The sequence below is a fragment of the Ovis canadensis genome, chromosome 13 (genome assembly GCF_042477335.2).
Source record: "Ovis canadensis isolate MfBH-ARS-UI-01 breed Bighorn chromosome 13, ARS-UI_OviCan_v2, whole genome shotgun sequence".
NCBI classification, from domain to species: Eukaryota; Metazoa; Chordata; class Mammalia; order Artiodactyla; family Bovidae; genus Ovis; species Ovis canadensis.
This window is the reverse complement of record NC_091257.1, coordinates 80,401,693-80,427,530: the sequence shown is the minus strand read 5'-3', so window position 1 is coordinate 80,427,530 and position 25,838 is coordinate 80,401,693. Positions and strand designations below refer to the sequence as shown.

General features: G+C 42.1%; 1 protein-coding gene across 6 annotated transcripts in view; it reads right to left on the bottom strand.

The window, feature by feature from the left end:
- PHF20 (PHD finger protein 20) overlaps positions 1–25,838 on the bottom strand; it is a 135,799-nt gene that overhangs the window by 35,244 nt on the left and 74,717 nt on the right. For 4 of the 6 annotated variants that reach the window (XM_069548459.1, XM_069548453.1, XM_069548454.1 and 1 more), the window contains one exon: positions 11,806–12,084. The exons of the other annotated variants lie outside the window; for them this stretch is intronic. In XM_069548459.1, the coding sequence (XP_069404560.1) occupies positions 11,806–12,084 (279 nt within the window). The remainder of the gene's footprint in view (positions 1–11,805; positions 12,085–25,838) is intronic. 6 annotated transcript variants of the gene reach the window in all.

Here is a 25,838-nt window from a genome sequence, read left to right as displayed (position 1 = left end):
TGTTGAGAACTGGATATTTTCTCTTAAGATAAGGAACAAGGCAAGGATGTACCATCTCAAAACTCCTACTCACATGGTACTAGACATCCTAGCTAGCACAATAAGACAAGAAAACAAAATAATATGTAACACTGAAACGAGAGAAATAAAACAGTTTATGCTTTACCAGGACATTGGTCTTTACTATGAATTTGAGCAAATGATTGATGCGATTTGATGTACCTCCACCCATACACATATAAAAACTACTGCTCAATCCAGTTCTTGATTTGTAAACTCAGGTTTTAATGACCTAAAGTAGCTGTATCCATTAGCTTAATGTAATGCTAACAGCATTAACCCAAACACTAGCAGATCTGGCTGAAGAGATACAACCTAGGTTCTGAATCCTTGAGAAGGAAAGGTGCAAGAGTAGGGTATAAACTGCCAAATCCAGGGCATGCCCAGTTATGGGAATTCCTTTGGGTTTCTCTAGCAACAATTTTTGCATTTCACATTTTATAAAACAGCATTGCATCCTTTAGGGAACACACAGGCTGTAAGAAAAAAGATGGGGAAGTTCATTATATACAAGAGATTTCTGAAGACCCCACATTATTCAAATTCACATAATTCATGACTAATATTTCCAGAAAATAAAGGCATAATGAACACACTTTCATTGGCCTACCAGCTTTGAAATCATATGGTTGATGGATTTTTCTCAATTTGCTAGGATTTGCATTAATTCAAATTTTATATATAAGGCTTTTTATATTGCACAACTTCAAACTGATCAACTTCAATTTTGAACAAAACACATCTATATCTTAACATGATTACCACTTTACAGAGGAGAAAGTGAAATTCAGGGAAGATGCAAGATCATACAAATTAGTATACAGAAAAGATGAACTCAGATACATGGGTCTGAGTACTTGGGCCATGTGTGGGCCCTGTGCACGGTCCCTGAAATAGGAAATGAACACAGAGCATGCCAACTGCTCTGCAATTCAACGCCGCCGCCACCCTCTCCTTGGCTGTGCAGGGTCTGCTGGGTGGACTTGCTGGGTGCAACAGACATTACAGGTATAGCCCAGAATCTCTTCTACCCTTCCTTCACTGTGCAGCATTTAAGAGTCTGGACAGGATTAACCACACACTCACTTAAATACGTAAGAGTAATCCTATGCCTCTTGTCACAGTGATAGGCTTGGACAATCTGAGCCTCAGCCAACTGGTTCATAAGGCAGGTACAGGAATAAATTAATCCAACCCGAACTTGGGACTCTGGTCCAAAGTTTATAAAAAGGGTATGTTCTTACTTTACTGTTAGATTTGAAGGAAGTGGCATGAAGCCTTAAATGCTTCTGGCTTCCATCCTCTGACCACAAGGGTTTAATATAAAAACAGCAGTGAGAGGTGACATGATAAGACAACCAACAGTCCTGGAGCAGTATGCCTTCCCCAGACTTCCCTATTAGCGTGGACTCACACATCCTCTTTATTGCAGAATCAAATTGAATTTGGTTTCCTGTTACTTGTAACTAAAAGCATCCTAAGTGTTGCAGCTGTTCAGAAATATGGTCATATTAAGCCTTAAAGAGTCCCCTCCTGAGGCTTCAATTAGAGAAGTAAGCAATGAGGATAAAAAGAAGAGATATTTTACAAAGTTGTTCTATAGGAATCTGTGTTTCTTGAACACAGAGGGAAGAGAGCAAGCCTTCATAGGCTCACCCTAGCTCCTGGTTGAAGACTGTCAAGTCACACGTGGCCTGAGGTGGCAGAACCCATAGGGAGAACTGTCCAGCAGGGACTAGGCTAACTCAGGTGAGTCCCTGAGGAACAGGGACAGACAAGGTGAAAACAAGAACAACTCACTCGTTCGGTCTAGCCATGTGCACAGGAAGTCTCCTGCAAGGAGGCACTTCTGTTCCCCACTGCAGGGCCCAGCAGCAGGGCACCCTTCCCTGGTGCACGGCCCAGAGGGGAGAATACGTGCACTGCAACTAAGTTCAAATCCTGGCTATGCCAAGTGCTAGATGTGTTGATGCTGTTCAAGTTAATCCGTCTCATCAGCACCAGTTTCTGACCCATCAAGTGGGCACAACAGTACCTGTCTCATAGGGTTTGCTTTGAGGATTAAGTAAGACAGTACAAGTAAAGAACTCAGAACAGCGGCTGGCACATGACAAGGACTCAAACAGGTGCTGGTGTTACCTCGCCTGTGAAACTCTCCCCCTGGAAAGTGGGGCTGATTTGTGGTCAGGTCTCTCTCTGAACAGCTTGACCAACTGTTCCATGACCCACAGAACAGACGCTTGGCTGCAGGGCTTCTTCCCGAAAGCTCAGACTTGGACGAAGAGTGACTTCCTGCCAGGGCCCTGGAGCAGGCAGCAGCTTGTCGCCTGAGGAGGGCCAGGCTTTTCTGGGATGGGGCCACTTGTCCTCCCCACAGGCTGCAGGTGGCCATCAGGAGAAACACCAGAGCCTTTCCCACTCCCTCTGTACAGCCTGCTCCCTACGTCTTCCTCAGACCCTCACTGTGCTGTGAGAGCAAAAGGACACCAGCCTGCTGCTTCCAGGAGGGAAGCAGGGAAAATGACATCACCCTCCAGCCACAGGAGAGCTGCCTGTACACCACAGAGCGCCGCACATGCTGGGGACAGGTGACCAGAGCCTGCTGTCACCTGCATGAGGGGACGGCGTCTTGAGGGCAGAGCAGGAGTGTGTATGCCCTCAGAGGGATCCTCACTACCCATTAGAGGAAGCCGTCTCATGGCTTCCTAACACCGTCACTTCATCTGTCTATCTTTCCAGCCTCATCTCCCATCAGTCCCCCACCATGGATCCCACCCAGATTCTGGCCCAAAGGAGCCCTCCACTAAACCCCTTCCTCAAGACCTAGCTTTTTCCACCTTACCTCATATGGCAGAGACTACTATGCATTCCCCAATACCCACTTCTCCACCTCTTCCACAGGAAAAGGGTATACTTGCCAGCTTCCCCTAAGCAAGGTGTGGATAGCCAGATGTCCTGGTTTATGGGATATGAACAGAGGTAATGTGTGGCACTTCTGAGATGTGCCCTTAAAAGAAGGCGGCATGCCTCACCCTTCCCTTCCAAGCAGCTGAAAGACAGGCAAGATAATGAGTGATGCTGGTCCATGCAGAGAGAACAACACCCTGGGCTGGTGGGATGCTGAGGAGGAAGCTGGCCCTGGACAACTGCTCAGACCATAGCAGAGTCACCGTAGGAAGCCTACAGTTTGGCCAGAGACATAAATTAATCTCCATCTTAAGCCAGCCTCTTTGGTTGTCTCTTTAAGGCACCCATAATCTACATCCCAATTTGCTCCCTTCTCTCTAAGGGGAGAGGGAACGATTCTATGAGAAGGTCAGTCTAGCACCACAAGAAAAGGTACAGACAAAGAAGTGCCCACTCTGGTGCTCCAAGGCACCTTTTAGCCTAGCCCAAGTTTACCCAGAGTGAGAATATGAACGAAATGGACATAACAATAGGTAATAAGCACAGGTGAGGTTCCCTTTGATCCTCAAATAGTCTTTCTGGGCCAAATCTCTACTCAAGACTGAACTCACCTATGAAGAATTAAAAGCCAACACCAAGGAAGTCTGAATTCACCCCTGGAAGAAAAGTTACTAAATGGATTCTGGTATTCTAAGAAGCCTCATTTGGAAAAGCAAATTTAAACTGACCTTCCAGATTAATGTATGTCACTAAAGGCCTGGCTGAGGAAGAGGAAACACACGAGGGCCAGAGTCAGAAGGGTACCCCAGGGACAGACGACGGCAGTTTGTTCCTTTCAGTGACTCTGAGCTCTGATCTGCTTGTTCCTGGCATAGGGATTCCTTTCCTAGTCCCCTGCCTCCTGGTCCACCCCCTACCTAACCTCACCCTTTCAGGCCTAACTCAGATGTCACCTCCTCCTCTGGAACTTCCAGCCCCTGCTCTACAGGCCAATATTTCAATCTGTATTTCCATGGCACTTCATGCATTCTTTACATAGAGCTTAGAAGTTCTCACTGTATCTGTTTCTGTGCTTTTCTCCCCACAGGAAGGAGCCCTTTCTTATGCATACCTAGTTCTACATCATCATTTTGGAAAGGAGATTAGATCTGTGAAGAGCTCAGATTATACATGAACAGGAGCAGGACTCCTACTGAGACTGAGTCTGTGGGCTTCAGGCCAGAATGGCTCCTCCTCCCTAACTCTACCAAGCAGAAAATGGGGCTGGGGGGACTGGAGGACCCAAAAAGGTCTCTGCAGAAGTTTCTGATGGTCCTGGACCAGAAGCTCCAGACATCTCCATATGAGAAATCTATTAGAATCCAAGTTCTCAACAACCATAATCAAAATACTCAGCATAAAAGGGGGCACTATTTTACAGTAACTGTCCCCAAGCAGCACACGCTATGTAACATTCTGCTTTTCACTTAACCATTACGTCGAGTTCACACTGCCTGTGATCGAGGACACAGGCAGCCTGGTGTCAGAATCTCACCTTGAAACATCTCCCCACCCAAACTCCCCCAGTTTCTGAAATTCCACACCTACAGATAAGAGCTTTCTTAGAAGTGGAGGTGAAACCTAGATATCCTGAGAGAACAGGGGATCTACAGAGCCAGTTTTATTCTTTCAAATCATAAGAAATTTAGTTATCAGATTAGTCTAGTACCCAGCAAAACCATGAGGAAATGGAAGGAGGCTCTGATGTGAGAAAGGTGAGGGGCAATGTGTGGAACAGCAGGTGCTTTCTGAAAGGCTGGGGCCTATGACATACTCTGAACATGACTCTGCGTTGGCTCTGAAGGATATCCAGGGGTCTGATGAAGGCTCAACATGTCTAGTAACCCCAGTTCAGAGATGGTGACAACTGAGACTCCTGCTGGTTAGTGGCAGAGGCAGGACGAGTGCCCAGAGTTTTAATGTACCAGCTAGAGCACAGCAAGATGAACAGTCTGGCAATCTCAGCAGTCAGGGCTGGCAGAGCTGTGAAATCATCTATGTGACCTGCGTGCACATGATGGGGATGGGGGCACCAGGAGGCAAGGCCCTTCCTGGCTGCACAAATCTAATCTCCATCTGACAGGGTACACGAATGACCAGGCTAGACCCCAACAGTGGCTGAGGGGCCTGCGTGACATGCTCTGCCACCAAATAGACCAATTTTCAAAGGACCAGCAGAGGGGGTCACAAGTTAAAATATACAAATTTAAAGACCCTTTCGTTCCCCCTAAAGCATTTTGTAATTGTCCATCCCTGCCAGTCTGGCGAGTATAACCATAGCAGATCTTGCTATTTCAAAAACCTGGCAGGCAAAAAATCTCCAATTCACCAATAGACTTCCAAACCCTAGTGAAAGGGATTCTTCTGTATTAAGAGAGAGGACTTAAAAACCCCAAGTCAGTATGTTGGTATGAGACCCAAATGCAGTACATAAGAGTAGAAAAGTCACTCACTCAGGTTTCTTAAAATGACAATACCTTGTCTATTGGTTTCGCAGTTGTTTTGCAGTTCATCAGAGGTCAGCTGAGTTTAAAACTAAGCTCTGTGACTGCCTGGGCTCTTGTCTCCAAGATAAAGACCTAGTATTTATTAAGAGTTTACTGTAGGCCAGATATTGTGCTAAGCATTTCACATTAGGGCATTTCATATAATAAAGTTCTGAGGCAGGTAGTTACTGCCATCTCACAGATGGAGAAATTGAAGTTCATGATTATTTGCCCAAGGTCACAGAGGAAGCCGGGTTCAAATTGAGGTGCGTTGACTTCAAGCCTGCACATATTCACTCCACACAAATCAGGACACTCAAATACAGTTAATAAGGAATTCCAAAACCAAACAAGAGATCTGCACACCTTCTTGGGCGGGAAACACCCACCCTGTACTCAGGTGCTCTACACTGGGAAAGGTCCCTCCTTGGACAATCACCATGATCATCAGTTACAATCACTATGCAGGTTACATGGTGGTTACAGTTCTGTGGATACACAACTCCAGCACCTCAGGAGTCTCCCTCCCGCCCCACTTTCAGTCATTCATCCACCTACCCCCAAGGATAACCACTGTACAGCTCTCAAACATAACAGATTCATTTTAATCTATTTTTGAACTTTATTTACATATCCATCATATCACATGTGTGAGTTTATGTTTGCTTCTCTGGCTCAACACTATATTTGTGAAATATCCCCATGCTGGCAGGTGTAGCTGGTCTAGTTCATTCACTTACTGCTGTACACCACTGTATCAAGATGCCACAATTCATCTACTTGATTTACTCTTTCAGTTCAGTTCAGTTCAGTCACTCAGTTGTGTCCGACTCTTTGTAACCACATGAATCGCAGCACGCCAGGCCTCCCTGTCCATCACCAACTCCCGGAGTTCACTCAGACTCGTGTCCATCGAGTCAATGATGCCATCCAGCCATCTCATCCTCGGTCATCCCCTTCTCCTCCTGCCCCCAATCCCTCCCAGCATCAGAGTCTTTTCCAATGAGTCAACTCTTCGCATGAGGTGGTCAAAGTACTGGAGTTTCAGCTTTAGCATCATTCCTTCCAAAGAAATCCCAGGGCTGATCTCCTTCAGAATGGACTGGTTGGATCTCCTTGCAGTCCAAGGGACTCTCAAGAGTCCATAGTTGGGACTCTCCAACACCACAGTTCAAAAGCATCCATTCTTCAGTGCTCAGCCTTCTTCACAGTCCAACTCTCACATCCATACATGACCACTGGGAAAACCACAGCCTTGACTAGATGGACCTTTGTTGGCAAAGTAATGTCTCTGCTTTTGAATATGCTGTCTAGTTTGGTCATAACTTTTCTTTCAAGGAGTAAGCATCTTTTAATTTCATGGCTGTGGTCGCCATCTGCAGTAATTTTGGAGCCCAAAAAAATAAAGTCTGACACTGTTTCCACTGTTTCCCCACCTATTTCCCATGAAGTGATGGGACCAGATGCCATGATCTTTGTTTTCTGAATGTTGAGCTTTAAGCCAACTTTTTCACTCTCTACTTTCACTTTCATCAAGAGGCTTTTGAGTTCCTCTTCACTTTCTGCCATAAGGGTGGGGTCATCTGCATATCTGAGGTTATTGATATTTCTCCCAGCAAGCTTGATTCCAGCTTGTGCTTCTTCCAGTCCAGTGTTTCTCATGATGTACTCTGCATATAAGTTAAATAAGCAGGGTGACAATATACAGCCTTGACGTACTCCTTTTCCTGTTTGGAACCAGTCTGTTGTTCCATGTCCAGTTCTAACTGTTGCCTCCTGACCTGCATACAGATTTCTACTCTTTACACATTTATTTACTCTACTATGAATAAACATTTGAGCTGTTTCTAATCTAGGGCTCTTATAAACAGTGTGGCTTTTAACATGGGTACAACATTTCAAAACGATTTTAACTGCCAAACATAAAGACCTTCCCAGCATTTCTGCGGGGGCCAGAAGCCTAACCTCCATGTTACATATCAGAAGCTGAGGCATTTAATCAATACCAGAGAAATCAGAGTGGCAGAGCCATCTCGAACTCAGGCCTTCAGGCTCCCCTACTACTGCTCCTTCCTTCCTTCCACCACAGCACTGAAAAGGGAGAGAGGGGAGGGTGCTGACGGGAGTCAGAGGTCAGCTGACCACAGCAAACCAACAGGCTAGACCAATGCACGGAGAGAGAGGCTCAGACAGAACAGCCCTCAGAGCAGACCAAATCCCTCAAGCCACAGCTACCTCTTTCAGGCTGTGTCTCAGAACGGGGTGGGGTGGGAGCCCAGCAGAAATAGGGGAGACTTGTAACAATTCCAACTCTAAAAAGTACAAATGTTTTTCTCAATGAGAAAAACAACGAGATAACCACTTCAAATTCCTCAGATTGGGCACATTTCTGTCAGATAATACCGAAAGCTGATAAGGATCAGACAAATCACAGAGTGGACAGGAGTGTTCAAGTCAGAGCCACCATTTTCAAATACATCCTGGTACATTAACTAAAGCCATTCCATCTAGCAATTCCTCTTCTAGGTAAAATACACAAAAGAAAAGCTTGTGCCCAGGGGAGGTCCACAGGCAGTCCCTGAAACATCACCTGTAAAAGTAAAACACTAGAAACCTAATGACCCTGAGTAGAAGGGGGCTAAAGAAACTATGGCTTGCTTTTTTTTTTTTTTTAAACTCTGGAGGTCCAGTGGTTAAGAATCTACCTTTCAATATAGGGGGTGCAGGTCCAATCCCTGGTCAGAAGAACTAAAGATCCCACATGCCATGAAGCAACAATGAGGAGCCCATTGCCTAAGTGCTGCAAGGAAGACCCAGCACAGCCAAAAGGAAAAAAAAAAGAAAAAATTTACACCTGAAACTGGGGGATAGGCAGACAAGCTGAAGAATCAATGAGACCCACCTACAGGTTACAACTTGGATGAAACTGAACATGATGGTGAACAAAAGCAGAAAGTTCCAAAAGAGTAAGTATGATATGATACTATTTATACATGTTTTTAAAACACACAAAATGACCTATCATTTACCAACATAAATGTTAATAACACTCAAAAAGACTATACATTATTTCTCAACATATATGTACATATTTGAGAAAGAACAAAGGGAAAGAAAGGAAAAGCAATTTAGGGGGTTTGCACCTCATCCGAGTTTTTGTTTCCCTTAAAAAAATAACCTAAAGGAAATATGGCAAAATGTTCATATTTTTTAAGTCTGGGTGGTAAATGGATACCTGCATGTTTGCTGTATAATCCCATGTACTTTTCTATATATTTAAAATATTCCACAATGTTTAAAATAAAAGATTAAAATCACTGATATATTTTTACCTATCAGATTAGCAATAATTCAAAACTTGATAATACTGCTAAGATTGTAAAGAAACCAATGTGCATAACCAAGTGGTGGAAGATTACAAACTAAAACAAGCTTTTTGAAGGGTGACTTGGCAACATCCATCAGAAATTTAAATATGCATACCCTCTGCCCAAGCAAATCCCACCTCTAGGACTTCATCGCATGAATTTGTATACAAGAGCAGTTTTACCACTCGATAAGAGTGAAAAATATCAGTCAACCATGACTTTTTTGTAGGAAAATGTTTGAAGTCCAGTACACCTGTACAATTAAATAATGGCCACTTTCAAAATGAGGTACAGCCATGTATCTATACTGACATGAAATGAGAGCCAAGACATCTTTAATGAAAAAGCAAGCTGCGTATAATATCAACTGTATAAAACTTTCCATTTAGGTATTTTCTACTGAGACATAATAGATATGTACAGTTTGGATATGCACAGAAAATATCTGAAAAGTTATGAAAAAGTTTGTTAAAAATAGTTACATCTGCAAGGGAGGTGGGGCTGCCAAGGAAGGGAGACCCTTTTCCCTTAGTATTTGTTTATATTGATTTTACAGCAATCAAATGTCACTTTTATACTTGGGGGTATGTACACAAAAACTACACATTCTAAGAGGCTTAGAGCCACTGAACTGGAATGTCAGTAAAGCAGGGTCCAATAAATCTGTATTTTTAACAAGACACCCAGTGACTCCCATGCAGCTAAGCTAGCCACTGCTCCAGGTGATACCTGGGCCAGGTGACACGTGGAGGGAAGGAAAGGTTCTCAGTGACAGGTCTCTCAAGTTCTCAGAAATAAGCCTGTCCCCAGAAGTAACCATGTATTCAATGGCAGAGAAAGATAAACTTACCTAAAAGACACAAAATGGACACCAAAGCCAGTGGGACTGGCCAGTAAGACATCATTGACATCCCTAAGGAATCAGAGTTTAACCCTAATAAAACAAGCATTGTCCAGGCAAGATGATGCAGCCATCTGACAACTGAGCCAGTCCTTTCTTCTTCATGCCAGGATGCCCACAACCAACAGCATCAGGCAGAACAGAACTTAGGTTTCCTTTGACTTCCCAGAACAGAGGCATTTGATAAATAGCTGTTGAATGAACAAGTCAATCTATCTTAGCCTGAGGACTTCTAATTCCAGTGCTGCGATTCAATACGCAGTAAACAACTCCCTCTTCCTATATAGGTCTAAGAGGAAAGGGATTTCGATAGCTGATGGCTTTGTTTTAAATAAATAACTGACATTGAGCTTCAGTCTACTGCTATCTGGTTTCCCCGATTGCACAGTGGTAAAAAATTCACCAGCTAATTCAGGAGACTCAAGTTCAATCCATGGGTCAGGAAAATTGCCTGGCGTAGGAAATGGCAACCCACTCCAGTATTCTTACCTGGAAAATGTCATGGACAGAAAGGAGCCTGGCAGGCTATGGTCCATGGGATCACAAAGTGTCAGACACACACACGCATGCACGCTAATGCTATCTGATTCATGCTAGCCTACTCGGAGAGATACCCATCCACTGGTGGGTACCTGAGCAGGACTCTGGTGAAGTCACTAAGGTGGTAAGTGCTGGAGTGTCCTATGGCCCATGTGGGGAGTGCCCTCCCTGGTGACTACTGGTCAGCTGACCTTCTTCATGTAGCTCCTTTTAGCTCAATACTAGGGCTTGCCAAGTGCACAGCTAGACGGCCTACAGCTGAGGGTAACTGAGCTGCATGGACCAATTCTGTGGCCAACAGTCATATGCAGCTATTAGCTCCTAAAATATGGTTAGTCTGAACTGAAATGTTCACGGAAGGGTAAAACACATACTGGATTTTAAAAGCTGAATAGAAGAAAAAGAAAATATAACAGCTTATTAAATAGTAATTTTTATACTGATTATATGCTGAAATAATAGTTTGGATATTCTGAGTTAAAATTTATTGAAAGAGATTTCATCTGTTTCCTTCTACGTCTTAAAATACGGCTACTAGAAAAAATTACATGCTAACTCACATTATATTTCTAATGGATAATGTAGCACATATGACCAAGAAACGGCCACCTGACCCATTATGCTTCACAGCCTGACTAAGGAATGACCTCTCACAAGTCAGAGATTACCTGAGTTTGCACAGCCCTGCCCCACTGTCCTGAAACCTAACTCCATACTTCCTCAGGAACAATGTCAGATATACCAGAAGTTCCATAAACCACCCAACACCTATGTATTTTAAAGGAAAGGCTTCAAACCAAAAAATACATGATGATGTCACAATCTCAGGAAAACTGAATCTGGGAAGCTTGTTGAATTTACTGGAAACTCATTAATTATTCTGCAATCCCCAAGAAACATGTAATTTTTCATTTTCTCTAAGTTTCAGAAAAAATCTCCACAAAGGTTCTCTTGTAATAAACAAGACATGTACATGAGTTTTTATGGTAACCCTTACTACCTTCATTGTAGCTTCTGTGCAAAATAAACACTGTTGTTAGAAAACATCTCCAGATGCAATTATTATGAAATTGGACCCCACAGGAGAATCACATCAGCTCTTAGTTCCTTCAGTCTTTTGTTCTGTTAGCAGGGAGGGAGCACAGGTTGGGGTGGGGGCGGCAGGGAGCGGGGATGACTACACCCATGCTACTCTCAGCACTAGCTCCCCTGCTGGCTGCTAGTGGAGCTCCCCTTCCTTGACCGTCCCCACTCCATACCTTCAGAGGCTAAGACTTTCTCAGATGGGACTTTCTCAAGGTAACTCAAGCAGCAAGAGATAGAGGTAAGAATAAGAGTCAGATATTTCTGTTTCTTCCAGGAGGGCTATAATTTCCATGAAGCAATTCCTGAAAACTTGTCATTTTCAATCTGGGGGGGATTCAACTGGACCAGACCAACCTAACACCCGCTTTTTGGGTCAGCCCTTCATGATACAGATACATTGCAAAACCAAAATGCTTACTTGGGGAACTGGCTGAGACCCGCTTCCTGGTCAGGCTCTCCTGGCTGGCCTTGTCTGAAGCTGAAGAGCCCCTGGTCTGGACGTGCCTCTTTCCTGGGTTCTCCTCTGGCTCTGGCGACTTTTCTATTCCGTGGAAATACTTCATGTGATAATGCAACAGTTTGGCTTTGCGGAAAAATTTTAAACAATCCACAACCGTGCACCTAAACTTGTGATTTAGGTCGCTGGCTGGTGCTTTAGATGTCACAAAATCATTTGTTCTCTTAAAAGTATTTGTTACTGGAAAAAAAAAAAAAAAGATCCCTCATGCTTATTGGAGCTATTACAATACATGCATCAACACAACACATGGCAACAGAGTGAGAGAGCAGCATGCATATGCAGAGGGAGACACCGATGACCACTGCTGTTTGAAGAATGGATATAACTTCAGGGTAAACAACAAAGACTCAACTGTGATTCATCTCTTGAAAGAAGAGATCAACTTTTTTTTTCTTTTTTAAAGCAGCCACACAAGTTCTCACGGTTTCAGAAGAACAAGGGAAAATCCTAAAAAAGAGAAAAACCAGGAATCCAGCCCAGCACTCGTTACTCATGAGTTGGACCAGACTCAGATCTTCCATCATTCAGATATGTTTGTGTAGGCAGGACTAGAGAATATTCTGGTAGGATCTCTTTATGAAACCAAAAGGATCTTACACAAGGAAATCACTATTACAAAGGTTTTAGTATAGAGCTTTTGAGCTCTCAGTATGATGTACTCTGTTTGACAAAGAGGACTCAGAGAAGAAGGAAAAAAGACAACCAACTGAATGAAGCTGGAAGGCATGTAGAGAACTCAGTGATCAAATCCAAAGGGACAAAAAACGTTTGACACCCCCTCCCTAAACCAAGAGTCTTCCCAGGTGGCTTTAGCGGTAAGAATCTGCCTGCCAGTGCAGGTGACATGGGAGATACAGGATCTGTCAGGAAGGTCCCCAGAGTAGGAAACGGCAATCTACTCCAGTATTCTTCCCCAGAAAATTCCATGGACAGAGGAGCCTGGTAGGCTACAGTTCATGGGGTCACAAAGAGTCAGACATGACTGAGCACGCACGCAGGCGCCAAACCAAAGCAGAAGGTAATTGTCTGTCATGCATCAATAATAGAAAGCAATGCTGTCACAAGGAAATCATAAATATTAGAAACTCAATTTATTGAAGACTCCCCTCACAATACCCTCATCCCAATGAGAGCAATCACCTTAAACTCAAGTCACCCTTACTCTACTGATTACATCACCCAAGAATATCCTGAATGTATGGACCTTTCTTGAGTGAATCAACTTTTTTCTAAATGCAATGATACAATTTTCATTACAAGCAAAGAGCATGCTGAACTTTTGGTAAATATTATGATTACCTTTTCAAGTACCATTCCATAATCAGAAGGAATAACTCAATCTAAATCATACCCTACATTTCAAAATCAGCAGGAAGGTATGATTATAAAACTGGTAGGCTTGATGATCTGATGTATACACATACACCGCCCCCAAAGCAGAATGCCTTAACTCATTTTCTATCCATGACAAGAGATAAAAGAAAGAGGGTCAAATCAGTCAGATACAGTTAATAAAAAGTAACATGAAATGAAATAGAATACATACTTCTCCCTACACACAGTTGCACCAGAAAAACAAAAAAATAGTCAGTAAAGAAATTCAAAATTCAAACCTCTAATATATCCTAAAATGCTCTCTTAAAACAAAATACAATTTCTCTGGAATTTCCTCCCCTTTGGCCTATTAAGCTGAACCATATCAATTTGCCATTTTATAGGTTAAGAAAGGTGAGATATTGGCCATTTCAAATGGTCCAACCTAATAGTTCGTTTTCCCCCTAACAATCTTTCAAAAATCACTGCAGAAAATTCCACTTAGCACTGTGTAAACAAACCTAAGGTCTGAGGAGGTCAGAGAGCACCAAGCCTGCCTACTACCACCCAAGACCCACAGCAGTCAAATTCAGCTACAGTAAACTCAGCTATCCTTCGGCTTGTGTCCGAAGCCCTGTTTGTGATCAACTATTTATTAAAAAAAAAAAAAGCCAAAATACAAACACCTTAGAACTTTTTTTAAAAGTTAACAATAGTGAGAACTTTGAATCAATTCCATGAAGAATTACCACTCTTCCTATTCAGAACCTTTGCACCCTTGTGTACACACACTAGCCATTTGCATAAGGCAAAGACAGGACCAGTGGTTAAAGTGGGGGCTCTGCAGCTGGGCAGCCTGGTTCAAATCCTCGGTCCTCTAATTACTCCTCCTGCCTCCTAGCACCTTCATATGCAGAGTGGAGATAGCAATAATGCTACCTACTTCACTGACTTGAACGAATTAAATGAACTGCATGCAAAGGTTCTAAAACAACATCTGTTCAATAAATAGTGAATATACAGTACAATTTTGTTCAATATTCTGGAATAAGCTATAATGGAAAGGAAATTTTTAAAAAAAGTATAGGGCTTACCTGGTGGCTCAGTGGTAAAGAATTTGCTTGCCAATGCAGGAGACATAGGTTTGATCCTTGGTCTAGGAAGATCCCACATGCTGCAGGGCAACTAAGCCCATGTATCGCAACTACTGAGCCTGTGCTCTAGAGCCCAGAAACTGCAACTATTGAAGCCTGCTCTCCCTAGAGCCTATGCTCTGCAACAAGAGAAGCCCATGCACCATAACTAAAGAACAGCCTGTACAGTAACAAAGACCCAGCACAGCCAAAAATAAATAAATACACAAATAAATAGTTTTTAAGTATATGTATACAGTATCATTTTGGATTAAAGAACAAATGTGACTTATGAACAGTCTTTCAGCAATTAACCTCTCACAGCAGAAGGGCAGAAGCTCCCTTCACCCCTAGTCTCACTGCATGCCACTGCAGATTGAGGGCAGTATAATGGAAACCATTCAACCTCACATCCCAGCTCTACCCTTTATTAGCAGCATAAATAAGCTGTGTATGGGTTTTTGAAACTCTGATTATCCAGATTCCCACCTATTTCAAAAGAGTTAGAGAGAGGGCTATAAGATAACATATACACTTGGTGCAAAGCAGGCCATGTCAAATATAAAATAGTCCTGGTAAACAGGCTTCTGTCATTTACAGAATGTGGCAGGAGACATAATTATCAACCGGAGGGAAATACTCCTTCAACCAGCCCTCATAAGCTCTGGCTAGAAGACACATCACTCGGGAAGCATTCAGTTTTCTCTACATCCTACTAGAAATGTGAAGTCCGAAACCAACCTTAAGATGCCCAGCATGGCCATTCAGTGGGATTATTACCCCTACCTTTCAGGACATCTTCCTTTCACTAATGCAGCCCCTCTCCAAAAATTTTCAATTATTTAATTACATTATACTAGGTGCTGGACAGTCCAAGCTTAATCCACCAAAATCCTGAACTTCATGTGGTTTGTCTTTTTAAAACACAAATTAAAGTGCATTTTCTCCAAGTTTTACCAAACTCTATGTTGGAAGTTACATTTATCCCTAATAAACTCCACCTGATTATTTTAGTCCAAGAACTTTGTAACTTTTGTCTCTGTAACCCTATATATTCTTAGGTCTTTATCCAGGCTGTTAATAAAGATCCAGTAGTACAGAGCTGAGGACAGCCTTCAGAATAACCTTCAGGCTGACATCAACTAATCTACACTCTTTGGTTAGAGTTGCCTAAGCCAACTGAACTTGATCTATGCAAATTACTAATGCACTTACATATCTGTTTCCTCTTTGTTCATAGCTAGATTTTAAAAGGGCTGTGGTCAAACTGTCTGCTAAAATAAAGAGATACCTGGTCTGAGTGCTATAGTAGACTCCTCACATTCCTATGTTGAAACTTAATTCCCAAAGTGATGGTATTTGGAAGTGGAGCATTTGGGAAGTGATTATGTCACAAAGGCAGAGCCCTCATGAACAGGACTAGTGGCTTTATAAAAGAGACTCCAGAGAGCTCCCTTGCCCATACCTCCATGTGAGGTTACTGTAAAAAGATAGCTGTTTATGAACTAGGAAGCTGGCCCTCAACAGACACTTAATCTGCTGGCACCTTGATCTTGAACTTCCCAGACTCCAGAACTGAGAAATAAATCTCTGTTGTTTATAAGACACTTAGCCTATGGTATTTTGTTACAGCAACCTAAATGGATTAAGACAGACAGTCTACCAGTCCAGTATAAGCCTCTCAAAAGGAAATACATTCAGTCTGGCAGGATAAAAACTCTTCCCCACAAAAGCAGAACCCTTGATTCCTCACAAGTAAGCAGGAGGTGGAAACAGCTAGACCTCAAAAGGTAAACAAGCTTGGCAATCAGGTGGGCCACCTGCCTCAGAGGTGGTACTAGGATCACAGGGGCTCAGGTAAACAGATAAACTCCACAGGAAAATAGACTCTACCTGGTATCCCTGTCACAAAGCTCCTGGCCAAAGCTAGAGCCCTTTTCAAGACAGCAGCATTAATAAGACAAAATGAGTTGCTGGTTTTGTCTGAAGGAGTAATAAATATTTGAGAATTATGAACCTTCAACCATGGAAGTTCAAGATGATTTCCCCACAAACTCAACTCAGTTAAGTAATATAAACTCATTGATATGCAAGCCCTTCTGATTCTAAGCCTGTAAGTATAACTTACTTTGCCATCTGGAGAAAACACAATCAACACAAGCATCAGCGTGAGACAAGCAGCAAAGAGAGGATAAATTAATCATGAGTAATAGCCTGTGACAAACTCTGATAGATTACACAATTAGCTATAGCTTCAGGCTCACAAATGAAGAAGTAGATCAAACACCCCACGACTTAAGTAATTTTCCCTTTTCATGAGTCTTGCAAACTGTACTATTTCAATTCTGAACACAACAAATTTTTAAAGATAGGAAAATTGTATGTTCCAGACTTCACGATTTTATCCTAATTTTCCCACATGGCAGCCCTCTGTATGCAAAGAAAACTGCATTTCAGGGACTCCCCTGGTGGTCCAGTGGCTAAGACTCCGCGCTCCCAATGCAGGGGGCCTGGATTCGATCCTTGGTCAAGGAACTAGATCCCATATGCCAAAACTAGAAGTTCATATGCCACAACTAAAGATCCCACATGCTGCAACTAAGACCCAGCACAGCCAAATAAATACAAAAATAAATAATTTTTTAATTAAGTTATTAAAACAAAAAAGCTGCCATAGTTCAGGCAGTACAGGCCTCTGACACACCTCTCCCACATGCAAACCAAGCCCTGCTCAGCATTTTCCTTGGTCTCTAAGAAAAAAGGATTCTGTCCTGTCTTCTCTCAATTCCCCTAAGTACTTCATGGAAAATAAAACTTGCAGTTATTTCTTCCTTTCTATTTATATACAGTTGGTTCTGCTCACTCCTCCTAAAATGCTGAGATGAGGACCATGCTCCACTCTCTACTTCTCCTGCAGTCCTCACCTCGGCAGACGACTTCGTCAAACGAGAGAGAGAGAGCCCTAGCCTCTCCAAGACAGTTTGCTTCTCATTAAATTGGGAATAAATTTGCTTATTTTACATATTCACAAGGTTTCCACGTGTTTCCATGAGGTATTAGAAGAGAAATAAAATCCTCTTACAAACTGCAGCAGGTTACTTGAACATTAGCTGTCACCTGGCTTGCCACCGACCTCACAGTTGTTTGCTTTAAAAAAAGTTATGCATAATCCCAGCCAGGGGTCCATGTACCAGCGCACAATCTGAAAAAAATGTAACATCTACTTGTCCCATTTTATTAATCAAACACTGAGGTGTTAGTGGTAATTAGTAAAAGCACAATAGGAACAGCAAAATGATGGAACCAGTAAAAATGCTTTACATTTTAAAAGAATTTTAAAGTAAAACATGCACAGCATAATTAAGCTTAAGAAAACCCACAAAAGAAACAGTTTCAGCAAAACGAGTAACATAAAATATAAGTGTATTTTTTTTTTAGAATCGTAAGAATGTAAACAATGATAACGATTTGCTTATGAGACTTCAAGTAAAAAAAACCAAAAACACTGATTTTTTTCCCCCGATACTCTTCCATGTTATAATACCCATATTATTTCACAGTAGAAAGAATACAATTCTTTTATATTTTATATTATATTCCTCCCCAGCACAGTGGTCCTGTGACAAAAGAAACATGGTGATGTGAGCACAGTCAAGCAACCCGGAGAGCCACTGGTTGTCAAAAGGGCATCCTGGGCCACAGTCTACAGCAATCCCAAGTCTCACACACAGTGTCTGTTTCCCAGTGGGAGGACAGTTCATCTGGAACATACATCACTGATAGCACCAGCTAAGTGACATCATTCTCTCCTGGGATACTACAGTCCTTTGTCAACATGAGAGCAGTTACTAGGGACAAAGGGCAGAAAATATGTAAATTAAATCCTCCAGGGCATCTGGTTCAAAATCTAGGGGTAATGGAATTATCCTTAGGTTACAGGCTAAACTACAGGAACCAATTTATTCCTGTTTTAGAAGGTAGCATGTAAATCAATATTTGCAAGTAGTTACAGGTATTATTGTTCAAATGCTGTGTTCTTCATCATGTTTAACAGATCTTTGTATGGAAGTACACAGCCAAAGCATGGAGCTCTATCCTAGGCTCCCAGGCTTAAAATCCCAGGTCACCCTCTGCTCTGGCCCCTCCCAAATTATACGAGGAGAAAAATGGTCCATGGAATTTGAATTTGCTTTAAATAACTCTATTAATTATACTAAAAGAGTACTTTTGTGTTCTTTTGCAGGGGAAAGAGAGGTAGAAAGAGACTATAAAATGTCTCCTAATACTCCCTGCCTCTGGGCATCCACTCCCGTGTGCAATTTCCCTCCCTTTGAGTGTGCTGCTATAAGCTGCTAAGTCACTTCAGTCGTGTCCGACTCTGCGACCCCATAGATGGCAGCCCACCAGGCTCCCCCGTCCCTGGGATTCTCCAGGCAAGAACACTGGAGTGGGTTGCCATTTCCTTCTCCAATGCACGAAAGTGAAAAGTCAAAGTGACGTCGTTCAGTCATGTCTGACTCTTAGCAACCCCATGGACTGCAGTCTACCAGGCTCCTCCGTCCATGGGATTTTCCAGGCAAGAGTACTGGAGTGGGGTGCCATTGCCTTCCCTTCTTTGAGTGTGGGTAGGACCTATATAACTTGCCTCTAATAGAACAGGCAAACGTGACAGCAGATCACTTTCATGATTGTGTTTTGTAAGACCATAACATCCATCTTACCGGCAGGCACTCTCCCACGCTGGCTAAACTCAACAAGCTGCTATGCTGTGAGCTACTCAAGGGAGAATGCCATGTGGCAAGGAACTGAGAGTGCCCACAAAAGACTACAGCCCTCTGCCTGACAGTCTGCAATAATGTGTGAGCCTGGAAGCAGACCCTTCCTCAGTAGATTTTTCAGATGAGAATCAGCCCTGGTCAACTCCTTGACTGCAGCCTTGCAGAGAACCCTATTAAGTTGTGCCTAGACGTCTCACCCACAGACACTGTGAGAAAATAAATGTGTTAAGATACTATGTTCGTGGTAATACTGCCACACAGCAACAGATAATACAGAGTAGGATCAGAAGCTCTCGGTTTCTATTTGCTTGGGCAATGCTTTATATTACACTTTCCCTTTTATGATAAGCATAATCTTTATAATAAAAAAGGTTTTTAAACTATGTTTTCTGAGACCTGGCTTAGAAATCATGTCCTATGTAATTACTGTTTTTTTGTATGGGCTTCCCTGGTGGCTCAGATGGTAAAGCATCTGCCTATAATTCAGGAGACCCAGATTCGATCCCTGGGTTGGGAAGATCCCCTGGAGAAGGAATATACCCATTGCCAAGTACCTCAAAACCTCACAGCTAGATTGCTTATGATGATGGTATTCACTCTGGCTGGCAATACTCAGTCTGGCCTTCTAAGCCCATGTGAAATCTAAGCACCATCATGCTTTCCAAACTCATCTCCCATTAGTTAGTCCACAATGAGGCCTTAGCAGCTGCCCCAGCCAACTGGGGGCCCCCGTGACCGCTTCATGCTCTTATAGCTCACACCTCTGCTCATGCTGTGCCCTCTCCCTGTCTAGCCAAGTCTACTTCCATGCAGACCCAGCTCACTCCAAATACAGGAAGGCAGCCAGATGGCCTGGTTCTCAGGGACCACATGCTATCAACTCCTGGCACAAACAACTGTCTACTGCAGCCTCTCTTTAGCACTGTGGATCTGCTCCCAGATCCTGCTGTTTGTCACTGCTCCAGCCAGAGGATAAGGTTCATTGTCGTGTATGCCCTCAGCACTGACCCCTAATATAACTGGTATTCTTGTCAGCAACGACTCCACATAACCCCAGTAGTTTAACATTTTTTTGACATGTACTTGAAATACTATAATGAATAAAACATTTTTCAGGTCTGTGAAAGAATAGCTTTCTCAGCTGTGAAGCAACAAAAAGCAACCAAAGAGAAACATGAGCCGATTTAAATACAGCAACTCCAGTCAAATGTTTGGAATAAAAAAAATAACAAAATGTTCATAAACAGAGAAGCAGTTCATTATGCAAAGTCTGCACTAAGTAATTCTTCCATCCAAGTACTAACCAGGCCCGACCCTGCTTGACTTCTGAGATCAGACAAGATCAGGCGTGTTCAGGGTGGTATGGCTGTAGACAGCACTATATAATTCTAATTAGTCATTTAAAAGAATGAAGTAGCTCTATACTTACTGATATGGATTACTCTCAAGATACACTGCTAAGTGAAAACAGAAAGTTGTTCAGTGTACACTGTACGACATGTATGGTTGCAGATGGGGGGAAAGGTATTATAAAATGCATAGAAAGGAAACCAGAAGGATAGGTATCAAACTGTTGACAGCTCTAGAGAGAAGCTTAAGCTAGGAAAACAGGTGGTAAAGAGGAACTCTCAGGTGTTCTCTGTGAACGCCAGGAGCAGTGAGTGTACCAGCACTCAGCTCTTGGTTTCTAAACACAATTCACCACTTAAAAGAAATCAGGGCTTCCTGGAGAAATGGCTGAATCCAAGGCTGGGTGAGTACAGGATGAGTGTGCTACATTTTCTTATGCCAGAAAGTGAAGGAACTAGCTTGAAGGGCTCCACAAGGTGGTTATTAGAATAAATAAAGACAGAAACCATTATAACCCGCAGAACAAAAGAAATGCCACGAGACCATGTGGATAAAAAGAGGGAAGGAAGGAAAGAAGGGAGGGAGGGGGGAATCAGGGAGAGGGGGAAAGGCAAGCAGGCAGGCACTTCCTTAACAGAATATAAACTAATAAACGTAGAAGGAATGATGAGAGTTACAAATCACCATTTGGTAGACCTCAGAGTAAAAATATTTATCAGGCAAGAAGCAGAAGTGGATATTAGGGTGAACTCCTGATAAAGAAACACATAGATATTTGAGTATATGTAAATAAAGATATTTACATATATTCAAGGTATCCTCTCACCAGAAACTTAGTAACTATAAAGGGAAAAATAACAGCCTTACAGTAGAGAAACCTGGTGGGCAGTACCCTTAGCCAAGTGACCAAAGTTAACTTCACCAATAAATGGGACAGATATCATGCAGCTCCTGTTAGAATACACTTGAAAAGGATACATCACTTGCATGGTGTCGCTGCTAAAAGGGAATAACCTAAATCTAATGATCTGGATACATTAAAAAAAAACCCCAAATTTAATGACATCATATTCTTCAGAAATGTCAAGGTCATGAAAAACAAAACACTGACAAAAAATGTTTCAGATGAAAGGAAACTAATGAAACATGACAATTAAATCCAGTGTGACATCCTGAGTTGGATCCTGATCCCCTCAAAAAAAAGTTTCCTCCATGTTTGCTATGAAGAACATTATCAGAACTGATGAAGTCTGAATAAGGTCCTGCCTTTGATAATTAAATTATGGTCATGTAATTAAATGTTCTAGTTATCAGGAAATAGACACTGAGAAATTTAGGGGTAACGGTCTGCAACTTACTTGCGAATAATTCAGAAAAAAATAGTTTTTAAAGAATAGAATAATGAAGCAAACATAGAAAACTGCTAACAAACAGGGAATCTGGTTGAAGGTATACAAGAAATTCTTTCTACTATTTTTGCGACTTTTTACGTCTTCCAATGTGTCAAAATAAAAACATCTTTTAAATATAAAGATGAAAAAATTTATGCAGGAAAAATACTTGGAGGTCACAGAATAGCTAAGTGGGAGGAAAGCAACCCTGGCAAGACTATCCACACTTGGCCCTCACAAGAGAAACTGAGCATTTATTCCACAAGATGGCAGAGCTGCCCCAAAGGCCAGAGCTGCGTATGGAGCAGCTAATGCAGGGCTTCTGCTCTAGACTAGATGGTGTTGCCTTCCCAGCCTCCTTCACACTGATCTTGACTCCATCCAGTTAGAAATTACAAGACTGGCACCAGCTCAGGACAGCAACCTCTAAACAGTGACTAACACAGCAGCACCCTGGCCTCTGGGGGCCTCTCGGGATGCTTCTGAGAATGATCCCGCCCTCCTTCCTGCTGACTTACATAATACATTCCTGGTGAATGAGTTCTCAACAACCAGCAATCTTTTCATCCTGTGCTCACCACTAAGCCCATGTTCCAAAAGAAAAACCAGGAATATCATTCAGTTTCCAGATCAACACTTCCAGCCTCTCAAATTAAAGAATTTCCAAGGCGCCATCCTGTCTGGAGTACTGACATCACGTGTGCCACACACAGTGCTCTTCAAAGCTGGCCTACTAAGCTGCTTACTTGAGTCTACACACTGCTTTAACACTTGCCCTCGAGGGCAGTGCGAGCTCCATGTTACAACCTCTCTAAAGGCAGGATGTGTGTTCACTTCACCTGGTTTATACAGCACCCAGCATCTCATCAGACGGCATTCAGTACTCAGTTAGAAGACAGGAGGTGGAGTGACCCAGTCATTGGAAAACGTGTTATTCTAACTCTGGCTGAGTTACCCCTTCTTGCCACATACTAGGTTCTTTTATAAAACAGGGAGAATTAACAGTGAAAAATTAACAAGAACTTAGATGTCTTTCACAGTGGGAAGTTAAATAAATTATGGAAAATCATCCAAAGAAATAAATTATATATAATCATGAAACAGCTATGAACTGACACGGAAAAATGCTGTATAAAAATGATAAGCCATTAACTAATGCAAGAATATGATTCTACCACTCTGTTTTTAAAAAGTGACATGGGTACATGTGTGTTTGTATATGCAGAGAACCACGTGTTGAAGAATGGAAAAGCATATACCAAACTGTTCCATGGTTCTTTCAAGAGGGGGAAGAGTAATGGAGGACTTTTCACTTAGTTTTACTTTTACTTAGTTTTAATTTTTCCTAGTATATTTGGCTTTGAAATTTATAGGAGGGAAACAAACAGCAAAATGACTCTTTATATATTAATAATAATCTTTAAATAGGGGTCCTTAACTGTCTTTACGCCAGAGTAGTTGTGAAAACTCATCAAGAAATTGTACTTACAAAATTAGTATACCTTAGTGTTCTCACTGTGAAAAATTAAATGTAAATTTTAATATCAACACTAAATAAAACCTTTAATTGCTGTCTCCTTATGACCCAAAAATGATGACCATACTTGCTTGGAGGACAAGGACTATGGCTGGACAGAGGCAGCAGGAAGGAGAGGAACTGAGGAAAGATGAAACTGGAGCAACAGCAGGCAGCAGCCGGGCAGGGTAAAGACCTAAGGCCCTCACTCAGGACCAAAACCAACAGTTCAGGTGGTGGGAAACATGCATATTAGGCAATGGCACCCCACTCCAGTACTCTTGCCTGGAAAATCCCATGGATGGAGGAGCCTGGTGGGCTGCAGTCCATGGGGTCGCTAAGAGTCAGACACGACTGAGCGACTTCACTTTCACTTTTCACTTTCATGCACTGGAGAAGGAAATGGCAACCCTCTCCAGTCTTCTTGCCTGGAGAATCCCAGGGATGGGGGAGCCTGGTGGGCTGCCGTCTATGGGGTCGCAGAGTCGGACACGACTGAAGTGACTTAGCAGCAGTACTTTTCTAGATTTCTTTTCAACTTTATGAACATAAAAAAGCAAGTTACCAAAAAAGAATATGCTGTATAAAGACAAGATTACCTCCATTAATGAGGTAAAAAGTACCAATGAAATCCCTAGTGGAGTTTGAATAAGGTCCAGATTTTGATAATTGTGGTAACATAAGAGAATGCTGTCTTTTTTTGTTTTTAAGGAAATATACATCAAAATATTCAAGGGTAAATATTGTCAAACAATTAATAGGAAAAAAAAAAAAAACTTTAAAATACCTTAAGGCCACAGAACAGCTAAGTAGGAGGAATGCAACCTTACCAACAGAGAGATTCAAGTGAACTGACAGCTCTCTCTATCCTGCAAACGAAGCATTTCAATAGATTCACAAACAAGAAAGCAACTCAAAGCAGCTATCTGTTTGGTACCGACTTACCTGCTCAGCCTTAGCCCACTTCAGGAAGCCTTCAATTAAGTCAGAAAGCACACCTAATAGTCTCAGAAAAGACCCTGTGATTATACTATTGATGCTGTTCTGTCTTCATTTCCAAATGCCTAACTGCTACTCATCCTTCAAAGCCCTGTCAAGTTCCATATTCTTCCACCCCTACCCTCAAACTATTAACCTAAACATCACCTGTATCCAGATGTCAGGTCCAAAGAGCACTTAATGTACCCTAAAACCAAGAGCGTCCCATTGATAGCTAGCAGAGCTCCTAGGCATACAGTAAGAGGTATAGTATTCACTCCCAAGCATACAGTATTTGTTCTCAGGCAATAGGACTCAAACAAGAGAATCCTGAGTTCAACTTCCATGTGACAGGCACACATTATCACTGGCAGTCTTCTCTTCTTAAAGTTTTAAGTATTTCTCATGACACCACCTTACTTTCTCTCTTATAATACAATCTCATTCATGCCTCATGACAGAAAGACCTACAAGGGCAATGAGCAGATGTCTCATTCATTTCTCTAACCCCAAAAGAACAATCAATTCTCAGCCAGTGTTCCACCAGGACATGTCTGATGACAGATCACAGACACTCCCAACTTCCCAAACTACAATGCCTCTAAGTCTATGACTCTCTTACTCAAGAAAACAGAGAACACAGGTGCCTGAAATCTAACAATTATAAGCACTACACTAAACCAGAACAAGTTAATTTAAAAATAAATCATTTACAAAAACTACTATAGGCATTACTCTGAAACTAACCTGGTTAATTTGCAAGTAAATCATCTGTAAACTTTTAATAGTTCAGTGACAAGTAACTTCCCATTCATTTTATAACTGATAACATATCAGTGGAACACTAGACCATGTGGCAATGTCCGATTTCTAACAGGTACTCGGTTTAAAAAAAAAAGAAAAAATTAGGTGAATAAGCCTGCACTTTTATTTAGTTTTCTCTCTTGTTTATGGTTCATTTAGAATATTCACAAATGACACAGCTTAGAATAGAGTCTGGCGCTTAGTAGGCACTTGTTAAGTATTCATTGACTAAAATGAATGAATGGGTTTCCCTGGAGGTTCAGTGGTAAAGAATCCGTCTGTCAAAGCAGGAGACGCAGGTTCAATCCCTGGGTCAGGAATAGCCTCTGGAGAAGGAAATGGCAACCCACTCCAGTATACTTGCTGGGGAAATCCCACGGACAGAGGAGCCTGGCAGGCTACCATACATAGGGTCACAAAGAGGTGGACATGACTTTGCAATTGAGCATGCATGCAAAATTAATGAATGGACTACAGTCCACTTTCAAACAGCCCTGGTTATCTGTGAATGACCAAATAGGCTGGGCTGAGGTTTAGAGAATAACCTAACTTCTCAGGGCATATATTCTAATTTCTGAATAAATTCCTATTCAAGTAGAACAATTTCAACTGCATTCCCCTCTTGACATTTAAGCCATAAAACAAATAGCTTAGAGCTTCTTCCAAA